At 37.2% G+C, this 19,250-nt stretch overlaps 1 protein-coding gene across 2 annotated transcripts in view; it reads left to right on the top strand.

Annotated features, from left to right (window-relative positions):
• The window catches only part of SH3YL1 (SH3 and SYLF domain containing 1), a 50,500-nt gene extending 32,356 nt beyond the window's left edge, over positions 1-18,144 (top strand). For both annotated transcript variants that reach the window (XM_032681291.1, XM_032681290.1), the window contains exon 10: positions 17,543-18,144. In XM_032681291.1, the coding sequence (XP_032537182.1) occupies positions 17,543-17,742 (200 nt within the window). In that variant the 3' untranslated portion in view covers positions 17,743-18,144. The remainder of the gene's footprint in view (positions 1-17,542) is intronic.
• Positions 18,145-19,250: the final 1,106 nt, after the last annotated feature.

The following is a 19,250-nucleotide window of genomic DNA, read 5'->3' as shown; positions in this document are numbered from 1 at the left end:
TCTTCACATTTGTTGCATGTTGGGCAAATTTGAGTTAGTGGCTGAATGCCATCTGGAAGCTTGAATTTCCTCATGCTTGAACTAAGGGATATTTTTTTTTCACAAATGTAGTTACTGTAAGCTTTTTCTTTTGGAAGAGCATCTACACATCCACTTGACTTAAAAGCATACATAGCATTTCATCATGTTCATAGAAGTATGAAAAATACTGTTAATACCATTTTTAAATTTCAACTGAAAATTCCAGAACTATTCGTTGTTTCATTTCAATACTTTTTTCATAACTGTACTTTTTGGCCAGGCCAATGTAGTGAGTATTCTGCAAATGTAGTGAGTATTTGGCTCTGCTCAGCTGGGAAGTGTAACATGAACCGTAGGTGATGATGACAGTCCAAGATGCTTCATCCTCCTGGTGGTGGAAGTTGCAGGTTGCAGAGTTTTCACTGATCAGTTTAGGCTCTAGTTCATGGGTTTGTGCTGTTTCTAATTCTTACTGAGGTTGTTCTGTGATGAACAGGGGTATCTACCTTTCTCCTTACAGTTTAGGCTGTGATAGAATGATTACAGGATTGCACCGTGGGACACTGTAAGTGGAAGTACAATTACTTGGGTCACCATTTGGCAGAGGAGAGGAACATCTATTGAATACCTTTTGAAGTTATTACTTGATGGAGCCTGTGGTATAGGTAGAGTTAATAATGGCTGTACTGGTGTTGGAGTAACATAAAAGCAATGAAAATAAGTAACTGTGGCAAGAATAAATCCTAACATAGATACCAGCAGCCCTTGAGCCCTGTAGCACAACCAAAGTTAACAAAGAGTTTTCTATATATTGCAGGTGTTCATATAATATAAATGTTATCATTAAAGTGCTAGACTTCTTAGTAAGACAGTTAGCAGATACTCACTAGTTCCTGTTACAGAAAGCAGTTTCTGAATCTCCCATAATTACTTGAAACTTCTTCCTGCTTTTCATCTATATTTTTTCTTAGAAAGATTAAATCATTTTTTTTTCTCATGCTTTCCTGTTCTTTAGCTAAAATACTTTTCTGTCTGATTTCTTTGTCTCGTAGTAGTAACCTCTTTCATCTGTGAAGCTGTGAAATAACCTCTTTCTTTCTCTGAAGCTCATTTTGATGTCCCCTTGAAAACAGGTTTTATGTTCTTGGTCATCTACTTCCTCAACCAGTTTAAAATATTGATGATGAGGACTGTGAACAGACCTTCAGATGAGGCCTTTTACAATAATATTATTTGGTATGTTTCCATATGAAATACCTCTTTGTCTCATATAATTTTATTATTTTTAGCCATTTTTCTAACCAGTCCAGAGAAGTATTTCTCTGTGCAAGGCTGAAATTATAAAATTTCAATCACAAAACACTTCCCTAGAAAACGGGCAGAAACTATATAGAATTGTTGCATTTACTACTTTTTTTTTTTTTTGAGGTTGTAGATTGTTTCCTAGACTAGAGTAAAAGCTAAGACTTCTATCAAGTGAACTAGCTTATGTGCCAATAATACCATTTGAATCTGACAGTACAGAGATTTGAGAATCAAAATGCAGAGACAGTGTATTCAGGTTGAGATGCTAACTTGGTGTATGTAGAGGAAACATGGAGAAGCTTGTCAACATAAAAGATCTGCAAATCATTCCTAAATCATCAGTTTGACCTGAATAAAACAGAGCTCAGTTCTTGTCACTGTACTTTACTTTTCAGAACATGAAGGTTATACACCTCAGCTTTTGCAGTGTGATTTCATCACAGGCATTATTTGCATTAATGTAGTCTTGAACATAATAAAACCCTTGACATTGATACAGTTTATTTGACCATTTCAGTTTGAATTAAAATGTAATTATTTTTTGAAAAGTCAGAAAAATCCAAAAAGTAATCAGCAAAAGTACTGTTATGGAATTGACTCTTGCAAGCAGGAGGTGGGGAGTTTTGTATCCTAAATATCAAATACATCCACAGATGCTTAACAAAAAAGGCACTTCTTTAATGCAAAAGCTGAGTGTGCTGAAACAAAGATAGAAAGCATTCCATCAGCACATGAAGATGATGAGCCAGCATGTTCTCTACTAGGCCAGAAACTCAAAACCAGCGAAATACGTTTTATACTGAATGAGCTAAATTTGCACAGTAACTTAAACTTTAAATATAGTCGAGTCTGTTTCAACCATCAGTTTTGTTTGCTAGACATGACACTGTTCAGTAGCGGCATGAGTTGGTGACTTGGAATCTGCTTTGAAAGGATCCATTTCCGGCTTATATAGAAGAGGTCAAAAATACTTGAGCCATTTTCTGGGTTTTGTGAACCTCTTATATTAAAAGTGTGTATAATACCTCCATTCCATGCATACAAATTTTCAGCTGATGATGAATTTCTCATCTGTTGAGGCTGTGGAGCAAAATTGAGGGTGGTGTACCTTGGTATGGTACATCTCTGGCTAACTTTGCGTTGAACAGTTTTTTTCCAGCCACCATTTCTTTGTTAAGGGAGAATGTAGTTATTAAGTTATTCTGAAAATCAACTGGAAGGCTTTGTAACACTGGAAACCTGGACAAAGTACCCAGTTGAAGTAATATATAACATCTATCTTGGCAACTAATTCAGAAAATAGGGTTGGCTGAGACAGTCCCCATGGAAGAGGAAGAGGGCTTAACATTTCATTTTGCTCTCCTTTCAAGAAGTGGGGTATACGTTTAGTACCAAGGCATACTAAAGAGTGTAGTTCCTGGAATGATACGGGCCTTCCTTGATATCATCCATGTACTTTGAACACATATTCCACTGAATAAAGGGAAACATTGTACCCTTCTTTAAATAGGGTGAGAAGGAGGACCCCAGTAACTACAGACCTTTCAGCCTCACCTCCGTGCCTGGGAAGATCATGGAACAGATCCTCCTGCAAGCTATGCTAAGGTACATGGAGAACAGGGAGGTGATTCAAGAAAGTCAGCATGGCATCACCAAGGGCAAGTCCTGCCTGACCAACCCAGTGGCCTTCTATGATGGAGTGATTTCATCAGTGGACAAAGGAAGGGCTACAGATGTCATTTCTCTCAACTTCTGTGAAACTTTTGACGTGATCCCACATAACATCCTTCTCTCTAAATTGGAGACATGGATTTGATGGGTGGACTGTTTGATGAATAAGATTTGGTTGGATTGTCACATCCAGAGTCCTGATGGACATCAATGACAAGTGGTGTCCCTTGGGAGTCCATATTGGGACAACTGTTATTTAATGTCTTCATTAATGACCTAGACGAAGGGATCGAGTGGACCCTTAGCAAATTAGCAGATGACACCACGCTGAGTGGTGCAGTTGACACACCTGAAGGATGGGATGCCATCCAGAGGGACCTGGACGAACTTGAGAAGTGGGCCCAGGGGAACCTCATGAGATTTAACAAGACCAAGTGCAAGGTGCTGCACTAGGGTCAGGACAACCCCCGGTATCAATACAGGCTGGAGGATGAACAGATCGAGAGCGGCCCTGCTGAGAAGGACTTGGGGGTCCTGGTGGGTGAGAGGATGGATATGAGCTGGCAATGTGCACTCACAGCCCAGAAAGCCAGACATGTCCTGGACTGCATCGAAAGCAGCATGGCCAGCAGGTCAAGGAAGGGGATTCTGCCCCTCTAGTCTGCTCTTGTGAGACCCCACCTGGAGTGCTGCATCCAGCTCTAGGGTTTCCAGCACAAGAAGGGCATCAGCCTGTTGGAGCAAGTCCAGAGGAGGCCACCAATTTGATTAGAGGGGTGGAGCACCTCTCCTATGGGGAAAGGCTGAGAGAGTTGGAGTTGTTCAGCCTGGAGAAGGGAAGGCTTTGGGGTGACCTAACTGTCTGTCAGTACTCAAAGGGGACCTACAAGAGAGATAAAGAAGGACTTTTTACAAGGGCAAGTAGGAATGACTGCTGGGGGGGATGACTTCAAACTAAGAGAGGATAGGTTTGTATTAGATATTTAGAAGAAAGTCTTTACTGTGAGGGTGATGAGGCACTGGCACAGGTTGCCCAGAGAAGTTGTGGATGCCCTGCCCCTGAAAGCATTCAAGGCCAGGTTGGGTGGGGACCTGAACAAACCTGATCTACGTGGAAGGTGTCCCTGCTCATGGCAGGGGGGTTGGAACTGTATGAACTTCCAACCCAAGCCATTCTATGATTCTTTGATTTTGAAATTGCTTAAATCTACAGCTGCTGTAACAAAACAGGCATCATGTGTTCTGGGTATAGAACAATTCTTTGCCCATAAGTGACAGTAGTATAGAGCAATGCAACTCATGCTTTCTATCCCTTTTCAGAGCAGGTTTTTGTAACTGATAGCAAAATAGGCCTTTATGAGGCATTTAAGAAATACTGTTTTACCACAGTGATAGTGAAACTCACTTAACCCCAAAAGTCCATCCTTGTTTCTTAGACATGAAGAATTGATTATTTTCAGATTTCGATGTTGAATTTAAATATTTTGAGTTTCTTAAGAAGCTTTTTTATTTTCCAGAAAGTAGAGAAAAGTGGTTTTGTTTACTAACCCAAACAAACCATATTTGACAAAAAAACAAGCTAAGGCAAGAGATTATTTGTTCTGAGTGTGATTTGCTGAATATCATGTCTCCTGACCTTTGATCAGATGAGCATTATTGGAGGTTATTTGGATCAATGGTGGCATATGACATACTTCCAGTATCTGTACAGAATATATCTGATTATAGCAGATTAGTACCTGTAGATGTAAAATGTCAAATCTACTGTGCATATTTAGGCCTTCCCAAACATCTGTTCAGTGAGATCTGAGGTTGTTGTTTTGTGTATGCTGAGGGGTTTTTGAGGTGAGTCTACTTTAAAAAAAAAAAATTTAAAAAGCCATTAAGGAAATTAGTAGTTTAATCTGAATAGAACATTTGATATTTCACTTATGTTTGTTTTCACTTGGTTTGTGATTTGTCCAGAAACTGAAATGAAATTTGTAAGTAGATATACATCTGTTCTGCTCTAGAAACTAAGATAAACCCCTTTTCTCTTAAGCTAAAAGCTGAGAGGTGAGAGCTAAGAATATGGAAAATGAGCACATTAGGTGGAGAAAAGAGCTCATGTCTGTACTGGTGTGATTCAAGAACTGAAATTATTTTCATGACTTCTAGTATTTAGGATAGAGATAGGCTACTATTTTTCTTTCTAAATGAGAGTTGTTTGAAGACTTTTTTTTCTAAGTAGCCATTAGAATGTGTAATATTTTGTTGCCATATAAGAGCTGAAATGTTAGTTTATTCAGGGTCACACTGTGTAATATACTACAATATGGTTCTTCTTTACTCCCTTTTCCTTAGGCCCCACTGGCTGATGTTTTTTCTTGTCATGAGAGAAGAAAGCTATGATGTCTTTTAGTTTATTGCCCTTTTGTTCTCTGTGTAATAACTCGTATGGGACTTTCCTTCATCCTTTCTCTAACTTTCCTTACTTCATTTCTATCTTAAGTCTTTGAACAGATCATTTGCCACTTTCCAAAGATGCTGCTGCTTTAGGCCTGTTGCCAGGCATAATGAATGATAAAGCCTGAGAACAGACCAATAAGGGCCTACTAAGTGAATATTTTGTTTCTGCTTATCATGACATTGTAACTTAGGTAATTCGGTAATTTGACTTTTGTGCATCCTAGCTGTGAACATGAACTCAACATCATCACCTTTGTGGCTCTGAGCCCTAACTTTGAGCCAAAGCTGACATTACCTAAACAATATTTGTTAGAAACTACTTAAAAATAGTAAGGCCTTGGAATTAAATATCATCAGACTGTGGTCTATTAATTATATTAAACTTCTGCATCCATTAAACATTAAAAATGTTTAAGACCTAATGAAGTCCCTGTCTCCAAGATGTCAATTTTCTAAAAGTCACATGGAATGAGACTCTGTATCTGTCATGTTTGTACTATTGCATGTGATCATAAAGGGGATATTTTGAGGCAGTGCTCTTTCAATATTTCATAATATCACTTTGGAATTTTTTTTCTTTTATTTTCCATTTCATTCCAGGAGGTAACTGATCTAGTCCTTTTTAATAAAGGAATTACATATGTGCAAGAGGTTTATAGATTTGAGGAGATACTCAAACTGGTAGTCACATCCATTGCAAGACATGTATTTACTATTTCAGAATACTGTTTTCAATTGTAGTTTTCATAATTTTCCATTGCTTTCTAAACTCATGAGTGGAAAAATTAGTTGTAGAAAAAGATTATTTTTTTGTGTGTGTGCATGTAGCAATAAATGTAAAATTATGTACTTTTGTAGCTTTATTTCTTTACATATGAGTATCTTCATATGTGTTTTCAGAGGTATTCTATGCATGTTTGACTCTTAAGGTAATGTAAATGAAATAATTTCCCTTGCTTTGTTTCTAAGGAGACAAGTTTAGCATACATGTATGCTTTCAGATACTGAAAAATTTCTAAGATTGCTTTTAGAATATCAACAAAGTGTGTCTTCACTTGTTCCTTTGTTCTAATTCATAGTGTGACTCATAGACTTATTACGATCAAGACCACTGTCAGTTCACGTATTTTGAATTTAAACTTTTCATTTATTCCTATAATTTCCTAGTATTCATTCCCGATTTAAAATGCTTTAAGACAATTATAAAATGTAATAGTGACCTAAGGTGTGAGATCCTTAACATTAAACTGAGCAGCTTTCAGAAAATTGGTCTGTTAAATAATTAGTGGTTTCCTCAAAAACCGAGCACTAAACTGTTTATTATATCTTGTTGCCACACACCCCCTCTCAGTTCCCTTCCAGTGCTTCTTTGAGTATCCCTGATGCAATTCACCTAAGAAATCAAATCTCTGTAGGGCATTACTTTATGTTCATAAGTTATTTTCATAGCTGCTCTTCTACAAAATAGTTCAGAAATAGACTTAAAATGTAATGGAAACCAAGAAGGTAAGTTTAGATATAGTAAAAGGTCGATACTCCCCAGTATGAGTGATTATACATAACCCAGACGTTGGATTTGCCTCATTCTTGAAAAAGGTGCTGTATCACTGAGGCTATTAGTACTTTCAACTTTATAATTCTTCGGAGAAAAGAGAGATGAAGAATTAGCATTGTATTGAACAACACACCATCCAATTTCTCTGTATTGGTGGTCCAGTACACAATTAATACTTTGGCTTCAACTTGATTAATGCTTTTCTTAACTATTTTCTAAATTAATATCAACAGGTCAGTTTTAGGCCTGTTTCCTTAGACTCTTTGAAACAGCTGCACCTTTTACATCATGTGCTCATATTTCTTCTTACAGTCAGGGAACAGATAAAGGCACTAATCACGAAGACATATTTATTTTCCCTCCTAACTTTGCACCTCTCTAGTTTTCTGTTTGCTAGCTTCCTTTTTTTGTTGTTATTTTTTTGTAACCTTGGAATAGGTTCCATTGTTGTACACAGAGATTTCTCTCCTTTCAGAACCGACTAATATTAAAGCAGTTTGTAGAACCAATGACTTTTTGTTGGATTAACACTCATCAATTTAATGAGTAACATCTATGTTCAATATTGTATTATGTTGTATTCTAATATGGCCCTGGGTTTACAGTTCTGGGATACGGAATACATCCATTCGTATTCAAGATCTCTCTATATATATTTAAGTTTCTTTACACAGAATCACTGAACATTCTGAGTTGGAAGGGACCCACAAGGATCATTGAGTCCAACCCTTAGCCCTGCACAGGACCATCCCTAAGGGTCACACCGTGTGCCTGAGAGCATTGTCTAAATGCTTCTTGAACTCTGTCAGGCTTGAACTCTGTTAGGTCCTGTGACCACTTCTGTGGGGAGCCTGCTCCAGTGCTCAACCACCCTCTGGGTGAAGATCCTTCTGATATCCAACCTAAACCTCCCCTGACTCAGCTTTAGTCCATTCCCTCGGGTCCTGTCACTGGTCACCATAGAGAGGAGATCAGTGCCCGCCCCTTCTCTCCCCTCACAAGGAAGTTGTCACTGCAATGAGGTCTGCCCTCAGTCTCCTCTTCTCCAGGCTGAGCAGACCAAGTGACCTCAGTCACTCCTCATACAGCGTCCCCTCAAGGTCCTTCACCATCTTCATTACCCTCCTTTGGATGCTCTCTAAGAGCTTAATATCTTTCTTATATTGCAGTGAATTGTGTACACATCCCCTTTATTTTTCTCCATCTTTGTTGTTAGTTTTTGTAACTTCATTAAGATTCTGCTAAATAGATTTGACCCCTTAGCTAGCTGTTGTCTAGCTTTATTACATATTCTGCATTCAGCTCAATCTTCAGCTGAAAGAATGTCTCTGCTACGTCACTAATATCTCTTCTGTTCTTGTACCTCAGCTTTCTGTGGCTTCCAGTTCTTCCAGTGTTTTCTGCTCTCCTTCCCCTTCCATTTTACATTTGCTGATTTCTTCATTCATGACTATCTCCTCATCAACAAAAAACGTTCTGACAGAGTGCTGTGCTGATTCATCCCAATTTTTTTTAATTACTATTTTCACATTCAGAAATAAATCCGTGATCTCCACAAAATGAGTTCTCTGTTCCTTCAATTCTTTCACATTTCCATTTAAACAACTCTTATTTAATGGTACTGTGAGAGGTCAGTTACCTAAAGGCCTTTTACCCAATGATAATATTCTGTTTACTCATTTTCAGGAAACAATAGGTTCATCTGAATAGATGTGGAGAACAATAAGTTCAATGAGTGGAGCAAGGAGTCACTGATTTTTAGTGTAACAGTCTGAATGTTTACAAAACTTAAGGAAGATAAATGTCAAGAAAGAAAAGTTTCAGCCAAAGGACAGTGTTGGCAAACAAACAAACGAAAAAAGGATTTATACTAGTACTGAATTACTTGACACTAGACGTTAAGGGAGCCATCTTAGCAACAGGGAGAGTACAGCTCTGAAATAGCCTTCCAAGATGACTAATGGGGGTAAAAAGAGGAGTGGCCAAAAAGGTGGTTTATTGTCTGGCTACACACCAGACTCTGACATAGATCTCAGAGAATGTCATTTTGTTATGTGCTGCCAGTCTCACCTGTATGGAGGCCTTGCATTACCAGACTGTTCTTCAGGTTCTAGCCAGGGTCTGTCCCCTCAGACCAGTCCATAGTGTATATTTCAGGAGGATTCTGATACAGATATAATGGTTCTATTCATCCTCATCTCATATCTTCTCTATACTATATAGCTTTCACAGATGCAGAAGATTTTCATTGTTTTATCCCCCCTCCCCCTCTCTCTCTCTCTGTCCCAGGTATCCATGATTTTGATGATTTTAGTATGACTGTCCTTAGTAAGTGGGAAGTTAGCATGTGCCAGAGACTTTCCCCAGTAATCAATAGGAATGAAGGTACTCTGATTTGGAGACATCGAGTTAATATGGAAAAGGGAACATAACAGTACTGCTCCATTCACTGATGTAAATGTTACTGTTACTACCAAGTCTCTGCTGACTTCTTTATAATCACATATTAGAAATTACATTCCATCCTCCTGTATGCAACCTGATAGATTAATTTTCATCTTCTGTTTTCTTTGGTAATATCTGTGATCCCTGAATTCTGTTGCTGAGCTGTGTCTGTAATTACATTTACATGTATATTTTGAGTGTCTCACTGAGAAGGCTTCCATATCAACCCTCTCTTTTTCTAAGATTTCCCAGATAGCTATCCTTTGTCCCTTTAATTTGCTAGATAACATTTGCTGCAAAGAAATATTTCTGTTTCTCCCTGACTTTGGTACTCTTCTCTTAACTAATTATGAATTCAAGCTAAAAATGGCCAAATAGAATCTGAAACTTCCTGTTGCTGACCATTGCAGAGCTTGTGTGTTCTTCAACTTGAATTTCTTTAGAAGTTCTCACTTTTGCTATAGGAGCAATGAGTCCTATAGATGTTCTCTGAATACTATTTTAAAGGTGCAGCCTTTTCCTTGTCTCCACTTGTGTCTACGCTTTTGTCCTGTTATGATTCAATTGTTGCAACATCCTTCTCTGTGACCTTTGCAAATTCAATATTCCTTTACTCTCATCTAGATTCAGTTCTTACATCACAGTTAATTTCCTTCCCTATCATTTTGTCCATCCTTCACATTCCTCCACTGGCTCTCATGTTAAGTATGTCTTTGAGCTCAAACAGAACATAAAGCACTCCCTGGCAGATCCAGCTTTCATTTCAGTCTTATTAGCATTACAGATTTAACTTAGTTCACCTGCCTACTTCAAAGTTGAACTTAAGCTGTTTCTCCACCTGCCTTTAGGCACGATTGTGGCCCAATGCTTCTGCATTCCTCAAATCAGAATTTTATATCTTCACTTCCTACTATCAGGAGCCCTAGCACTACTTCAGAAGCTATCTCTGTCATTAGTTACCTTGATGCCTTCAGAATTTACTATATGCCATTTTCTTTGCCCACCCCTTGCCTTTCACATTTTATTGCGTAGTATGCTGGATCCAGCAGAAAATGTATCTTTCTGGTGCCTGCAGTCCCTACCCTTCCTGAAATGTAGTTCAATAAACCTCAAGGCTTGTTGAGCTCTCACAGATCCAAAAGCATTCTCTGACAGATCCACCCGTTATCTCAAGGTTTAGTGAAGGCAATATAAAGAAGGAAGGGCAGTGTAGTCACTGAAAGAACTGGTCCAGTTCAGACCCCTAGTAACAGTGAGTGCTGAATAACTGTTGCTATCTGGATTCTGTACTCATATTCTAGTTCCACCCTTAAAGCTGGCTTTGACTGTAATGCAGTAACTTGTATGCCTCTCAATGAGCAGTAAGATAATTGTTGCTCTTTTCTATCCTTCACTTCTCCTGGAAGGATCCAGTGTTATCTTTTAGTTTTCAAATCTAGCTCTATCTGTTGAGGAACACAGCAAATGCAGACGTATCTGTAAGATCCTTACTCTTGCCATTTAATGCCTCATCTCATTTCTGGTATTGCTTGTCCACCAATGAATCTTTCTCTTCAGACCCTTATTTTATTAAACTCTCATCCTTGCCTTAATCATAACAGTAACCCCAGTCGCTCTGTCAGTCCTAGGCTAAACTGATCTGTTTTTACAAAAAAAGGACAGTCATTCTAGCTTTCTCAGGGAACTGCTAGAGCTTTTTATTATATATTTGAATTTCTACTCTCAGCCCAGTTGTATCATCACAACACATACTTACCCTCCTTACTAGACCAGCAGTTAAATAAGTCCTTTCATTATAACTACTAGTTAGAGCTCAGCAAACATGATGTTCAGATGGCACCTTACTTGTTTCTGTATGTGCCCATTGCCTCTGTCACTGGGCATCACTGGTAGTTGGGGCCTGACAATAGTCTTCCTTTTTAATGTGCTAATTTAGGGCAAACGTCTTTTGGCCATTTTAGTATAACCAATATATGTATAAACACACAGTATTTACACTCATAGGCATATCTTAACAGGTGGTGTTGTCCAGACCATTTTCCAAGGGTGGCCATTAAAATTTCCTATGAAGTCTTCATTTTCGCTGGCACCGACTATCATTTTTTACTCAGAGATTTGCAATGGGCCCAGTAATTAACCTAGTTCTTCAGCCTACTTTGGATTCTTTCCTGAACTGTGATTATAAACTCAATACTAATCCTTTCCAAACAAAAGCCCAGCGTCCCATAATGGGTAAAAAAACTAAGATTTGTCTGTTCACTGCTAGTAACATCTGTCATCCTCAACCTATGAGCAGTACCTGATCCTTTCAATGCCTCTGAGCAGTGTACTAATATTCTAAACCTTTCTGATACTTGATATGTTTTGATATACTTGATATGTTCTGATACATTGATATGTTTTCTGATACTTGATATGTTTGTTTTCAAAAGCATAGGTGTTTGCATCTACCTAATCCATTGGTTGTTTTCCATCATTTGGTCTGTTTGTTGCTTTTCTCTTACTTCTGCACAAACAGGGTCCATGGAGTTGCTTAGTTTTCTAGGTCTCCATTTAAATGATGAGAATTCTATTAGAGCTTTTCTGTAAGTTGACAATTTTTGGTGGAGCTTTTATGCCAGCACTGTACAACTTCTGTCAGTTCTGATGCTAGAGACTCATCAGACTTGAAACATTTTGTGGCAATTCCAGTCACTTCTGTCTACTTTAAAAAACACAAAGAAAGTAGGAGTCAGAATATAAAATGTGTTGCTCATTCAGATGGAGTTTTAAATAGCAGTTACTATACCCATGCATTCTAAAGGTTGCACAAAAATTTTGAGTAAGATAGAGACACTATTCAGTATATCTACATAGACACATTTTCATATGATATGTTTTGTTCCAATAAAAGAAATGTTATAACCTTTCAACTTCAAAAGAAACTGGACCCACAGTCCATTTACTGAAGGAGGTATTTAGCAGAACATGCATAATATATGGACAGTCAGCAACAGGGACACCCTGTCAGTGATCAGTACCCTTGATCAGATGGCCCATTGGTGGTGACAACTGAGTTGCAGGGCTGGTTTTTTGCAAGCTTCTTAATATGATTTAGATGAACCCAAAATCAACTGTAATAGTTTATGGTAGTTCAGTTATAGTTGCTATCATAGTTTGTCCTGGTTTTGTCTGGGGTAATTTTCCTCTTAGTAGCTGGTGCAGTGTTGTGTTTTGGATTTAAGATGAGAATGATGTTGGTAATATACTGATGTTTTAGGTGTTGCAGAGTAGGGGTTACCCTAAGTTGAGGACTTTTCAGCCTCTCATGCTGTTTTATCAGCAAGTGGGCTGGGGGTGCACAAGAAGTTGGGAGGGGACACAGTTGGACACATAGCTGACCCCAACTACCGAAGGGGTATTCCACACCATACGGTGTCATGCTCAGTATATAAGCTCAGGGGAAAGCTGCCTGGGGGGCCACTGCCTGGGAATGGGCTTAGCATCATTTGGTTGGTGGTGAGCAATTGCTGTTCATTTGCATCACTTGTTTTTCTCGGATTTTATTTCTCTCTCTTTTTGTTATTTTCCTTTTCATTAATTTTTTATTAAATTATTGTTATTTTATTTCAATTATTTAACTGTTCTTATCTCAACCCATAAGTTCATGAGTTTTCTTAGTTTTAACCTTCCAGTTTTCTGCTGCATTCCACTGAGGGGGCAGGGAATAAACTGTGTGGCGCTTAGTTGCCAGCTGGCATTAAACCATGACATAGGTGCACACATGAATGACCCACAAAATCATGCTAGTTCTCAAATTACTGACAATTAGCAAATTTTACAAAGTGGATGTTTAGCAATCTCACCACTAACCTCAAGTACATGAAACTTATTTCAGTTTTACTGCTGTGTCCATGGCCAAAATCAGCGTATATCCTGCAAGCTGTTCAGCATCAAGCATTTGGTGGCTAGGGAATATATACATCTATGCTAGTAAAATTAAATTTGGGACCCACAGCTGGACTCCACTATTCTGTGTTCCAACACAAATTTGGGGTTTGAAAGTACAAAAAGATCAAGCCAAAATTATGTAAAATTCCTAATCTTCTCTGAAAACCAGTTTTAGAAACAGCCTATGGCTTTACTAATATTTTATATGTTCACATTAGAATGTGAAAGTAGTGGCTACTATATCTCCTAGTAAATTAAGCAGTGTGAAGGCATGGGCCCAAGCACTATAACTCATTTACCTATGTGGTTGTGTTGTTAGAAAACTCCTTGGCATTATTCTCACCTTGCAGTTTTCTAAATAATTCTTATATGTGATTTAGTTGTTACTCCAGAATAGAAACCAGTAGGCAGTTTGATTGTGGCTCTCCTCTCTGGGTGGTGAGTGCTTGCTAGCATCTGTGTGGCCAGTCTATGCCAGTTGGCCTTACAGTCAAAGACTCTGGCACTCTTGAACTTATTCATAGAAATGTAGACAGTGTATCTGTAACTTTTTAAAAAATGCTTTTGTTCTGCAGCAAATGTACCATAATTAAAGATAGTTTTGTCGCTCTTTCGTTCACCCTGAGGCTGGTACTACAGCACACCCAAGAGGCTGTAAATTCACTCTAATTTCTGCCCCACCAAGTCTTTTATCCATAGAAGTAATCCTTAGCAAAAACTTCAAATCATTACATTATCTAAAGATGAATAAAAATGAAAGGATATTGTGATCAGAGTAGGTTGTTGTCGAGCATATGCCATACCCATGTATGCTAAAGTATATATATATATGCTGGCTGCTGCACTAATTGATCTTCAACCAAAATTTCTATATTTCTGGTTTGACCACCGTGTTTTTGGAAGTGTGATGTGTGTATTCAAATACCAATAATTAAGGATTTCCCACAGTGTAGTTTGTTTTTATTGCAGTGTGCATACTCATAAATCTCAATGATTTCAGTATCATATGCTGTATGTAGGACTGTAGCACCATCTTGTGTGAGCTGCAAATGTGTTTTCTGTATATGCATTCAGCAATCTTCACGTTGAATAAAACAATTTTATTTAAAACGCTTTTATATGCAACTGAAATTGGGAAATGAGAACATGAAATAGCTCCCCCTCATAATCTATAGTAGATTTTGTAACAGTGCATTCATTTAAGATACCTGTTTGTTTGGATGATCCGTATAAATATGAGACATGGGATGCTGCAATCTGGAGGTGATAAATATGCATTCTATCTGCTTTATGCTACAAAACTACAGAATTTAAGCACAGAAATTAGAATCTTTGTGAGAAATAACATAAAATGAAATGAAATGAAACTATAATACAGGAAAAGCTGCTAGGGAAAATTAAGTAGAAATGGTTATGAAATATCTGACAGGAATAAAGCTGTAAAATACTTTTAAATGACAGCAGGTAGCAAATGGGGCAAGGACACGGAACTGAATGTTCATATTCAGCTGCAGTGCTTTGATGTTTTTGTATGTTTTGAAAGATACACATGTACAGGGACAAAAAGTGAGAAGAGAAACACGTAAAATAATCTTGTTCATATGACAGAGCAAACAATAGTTGGAGGAATAGTTGTGGTGCACTGAATGCTCTCCTACAGTTTAATATCTCACACATGCTTCTTTTTTTCCATCTTTTCATGCTTTAAGTTGTGTCTAGTTTCCCTTCATTTTTCTTCCTACTTTTACTAAGCTAATTTCAGAATACTCGGGAGTTTGTGGAAAAGGAGTTATAGTCTTAATGCAAGTTCAGCCATGGAGGAGGTAACTATTAGTTGCTGCCATTGCTACGTCCAGCATATTATAGTGGTCTTGACAGCTCTTTTTTTGAATGTAAGGAAAAGAAGCTCTCACATCACTTTTAGCACTTTCGTTTCTTCTTTTGCTCTGTCAAATATTTATGTTTTCCAAGTTTATTAACGGATTTTGGGCAGTTATAAATACATAATAACTCTAATTCTCTTTGAGTGATGATTCATTTGAACATTTAGGTGATGGAAACACATATGGTTAAGAACTCAAAGTATAGGAATTTGTTGCCTTCGTCGTAACATATAAATGTACTTTTATCCGCGTGTGCTGCCTAAATGTGGCAGAGAGGTAGAACACACCCTCTTCCTTCTTACACGCAACTGAGTAATAACTGTTTCCATGCCTTAACACCTAGAGAGTCCCAAGCCACAGTATTTTCTGACTGTTATTTAATACTAGGAATAAAAAGTCAGTCTTTTACTTCTGTGGGTTTTGCTATGATTTTCTCAATCAAAATATCTATGTTCAAACCACACATTGCATAGGACCACATCATATCATCCCAACTGCGTCAAATGCTTGAATTCTTGGAGGAATATCATGTAATTGCTGAATACTCAGTCTGTCAGTCTTTCAAGTGTGAAAGTAAAAGAGCTATTTAGAAAAGCTGTAATGCTGCCTTTTTTGGTAGGAGTAACTGGTGAAGATATGGACCTCATAAACATTTTCACATTAAAAGAAATAGTGTTGTGTGATTTTAGATCATGAATACAGATATCAGGAGAGGGAGATTGTGTGATCAAGAAAGACAGCATTTGACTTCTCTGCAACCAACTATCTTCCAGCGCATGGCCAAATAATTTTGTATTAGTCCTTGATGATTGCATCAAATCCAGATCTTGAAAGGAAAGAACTGACCTGTAGAATGAACATATATATTGACAGATGCTGGGGGAAAAAACCTCTGCTCTTTATGCATACCTTTGTAGCCCAATTTTCTTCTCTGTCTTCTTTTAGATGCTGTTTTTGTTTGTGAGCCTTGGGGGGAAAGAATTTTTCCTCTTTCTTTTGAAATGATAAAAGCAAGAAGAAAAGATCTGTGGGTATCAGTTGTTGAAGACAGACTGCAAAAAAAAATGTATCAATGCTTCTCTCACCATCCTTTCTAACTCTGTGCTTGCAATGTGTAGATTAATAAGAGCTTGGGTTTCCTATTTTGCAACAGTTTTGACAGCAAGCAGGTGTAGCTAATGCTAAAAGCCTTTAATCTTGCATGCTTGAGCATTTGTGCAGCCATCATGTCCATATGAGAAGTACATCCTGAAATCTCTCCACCTGACTGTGTAAACATCATTATTTCCTCTTAACTAGTCTTTCATTGCACCTTCAGTTTTTCACTTCTAGATGCATTCATGCAAGAGATTTAACTGTTTTCTAAATCAACGTTAAACAAAGGCAACTACCGCATATAGTTCAGACAGTTAAAGAAATTGAGAGAAAACAGAAGTATTAGTAAATTGAGGATATTCACTTAGATTAAAAGTTCAGTAGTAATAAACATTGAGACATTGGCTAAAAATTTTCAACAGGAATCGAGGCTAGATAATGATATCCAAGATTTTGATGATTTTAAAACTAGATCGGAAGACTCATGGCATGATTCCAACACCAGCTAAGGACTGAAGGAAATATGTAAAACCAGGTGTAAACAGAAAAAAAGCCACTTGTATATGCGGTCTAAAATACCACTATGCAAACTAACTCACTTCCAATACATCAAACTATAATCAGTTTTTTCCACTGGCACATTTTGTGTGTTTTGTTTAACATGCAAGATACACGAAAATCCCAGGCACTGCAAACCCTATGGAAAGAGAAGGGAAAGTGGTGTGGATATTTTGTGTTTTGCCATCCTGTATGCTGAGTTTCGAGTAAAAAATCAATTTCTCTGCTTTTCTGTGAAGAAACTGTCACAACACATACTAAAACTAAAATCTGAGCAGGGGTTCCATTAGCAATCGTTCAGGAAGCACTCATGCTTTCTTCAACACACTTTTCACTGTCTCTGACTGTATGAGGCATACAGAAAAAATGGCTGATCTTTATTTTGTATAGAGTACTACTTTATTAAATAGATGGTGCCAATAGGTTGGAATTCAAATTTCACTTACTTAAGAATATAGTGAAAATGGAAGGGTTTTTTCATTAGTGGTTTATATGCTCAGATTATTTTGGTGTCTTTGTCACTGCTTTCTATTACTGTTTAAGAATACTGTATTTAAGAACTTAGTGTATGTGCAGACACTAGTCATTTCCTTTTAGTAATTTTCTTCTTATTTAATTTCTTTCATTTCAGATAACTCTTGGAGTGATCCAGTGGAAGTGACAGCACTTTATTCATTTGAAGGACAACAGCCAGGTGACTTGACTTTCAAAGCTGGAGACAAAATTACAGTCACAACTAAAACAAATTCCCAGTTTGATTGGTGGGAAGGAACAATAGGAGGACAAACTGGCATCTTTCCAGCCAATTATGTTGCCATAAGTAACAACTAAATTTGTACAGCATAAAATGTTGAGGTAGTAATATATTCATACTCAAAAATATATTTTAACTTTTCAGATTTTATTAAAATGAGATTCTCAACCAAGACTGTTCTAACAAAAAAAAATGGAATGCATTGAATGATCATAACTTTCCCCTAAACTTATTTCTTAAATAAACAGTAAGTGATAATCAATTGATGAGAGTTTTATTTTTGAGCGAGTTGCCATATAAAAAGTAATCCAATTTGTGTCTAGTTTCAATTCAGTCTTGCTGTGTGGATTTATTTTTTACATGAGAGAAAAAACTGTAAACAACTTATAACTAGACATGCTGAAAAAATGCTGATTTTTATTAAAATAAAATTTATGGTCTCTTTCTTTAATAAATGTGCTCTAAATTTACTTCAAACCGTCTCTGAGTTGGAGTTCCTTACTTTTACTAAATACAGATATTTTTTCACAGATATGGCAGATGAAATTGCCTTTATACTTGGTTTTAAAAATCACTGTAGATATTGCAGGTTTTCTTAGTAACTATTTTAGGTCTGGTCTCTAATGTTTGTCATTGTTAGGCATACAAAGACCTTTTTTTAAATTCTAACAGTTAAGCAGTTCAGCTTCTCTGACAGCTTGTCTCATATTGCCCTCATCTTTGAAGAATTTAAAGGTTTTTTTTAATAAAATGCATGAATAGTCCCTCAGAACATATATAGGCTTATCCTTGATTCCTGTAGGAGCTTGTTCCACAGGTGGAAGACAAGATAGAGAAATTTCTGCCTGGTACATAAGTAAGCTTGAATTCTGCCTGCTTCTTCTCATTTAAGACTTTTATAATGTTTAATCTTTAAGGAAAGAGCAACATTGAGTAAACTGCAGAGTAAACAGAGTAAATTTATAAGGTAAAGTATAAATAAGTAAGGGATATATAAGTAAGAAAGGGAAGGTATTTCTGTAGGATGTATGTAATAGTAATGTATAGCACTATCATTCTCATATTTCAGCTTAATTTTGAATATATTTCTAAATCAACTTCATTTTACAGATACAACTTTAAAGTTGATGTGACAAATCAGAGCAGAGGTGAGAATGAGACTTGGAGTTTTTGAGAACCAGTTTAGTTTCCTTCTCAATGCTGAATATGCTGAATTTGCCTCTTATTTGGAGTTAAGGACAAAATGATAATTATGCTCCTTCAGTTTCAGCTTTTCCCCACTTGAAAATGTATTTTGTTAAATCCTTGTTTCTTCTAGCAGTGCTGTAAGTACCAGAAAATTAGTATGTATGATATTTCCAGCAAGCAAGTTACAGTTGATCTGTTGTTATGATCCACTAATCTATCAGATAATGTTTAACCTCAAGTTATCTCATCTGAATGGCAAGGCTAAGCCTAGTGTAGATGAAGATTTAGCATCATTAGGAAATCATTCCATTCTACTCATTGACAAAAATTTCTGGATTTCTTTCAGACTGGGCCCACACATGTTTGATAAACAAACTTAAAATGAGACGGAAGAGAC

Source organism: Chiroxiphia lanceolata, chromosome 3, assembly GCF_009829145.1.
Source record: "Chiroxiphia lanceolata isolate bChiLan1 chromosome 3, bChiLan1.pri, whole genome shotgun sequence".
NCBI lineage: Eukaryota > Metazoa > Chordata > Aves > Passeriformes > Pipridae > Chiroxiphia > Chiroxiphia lanceolata.
The sequence above is the reverse complement of the archived record's forward strand: the minus strand, read 5'-3'. Positions and strand labels throughout refer to the sequence as shown.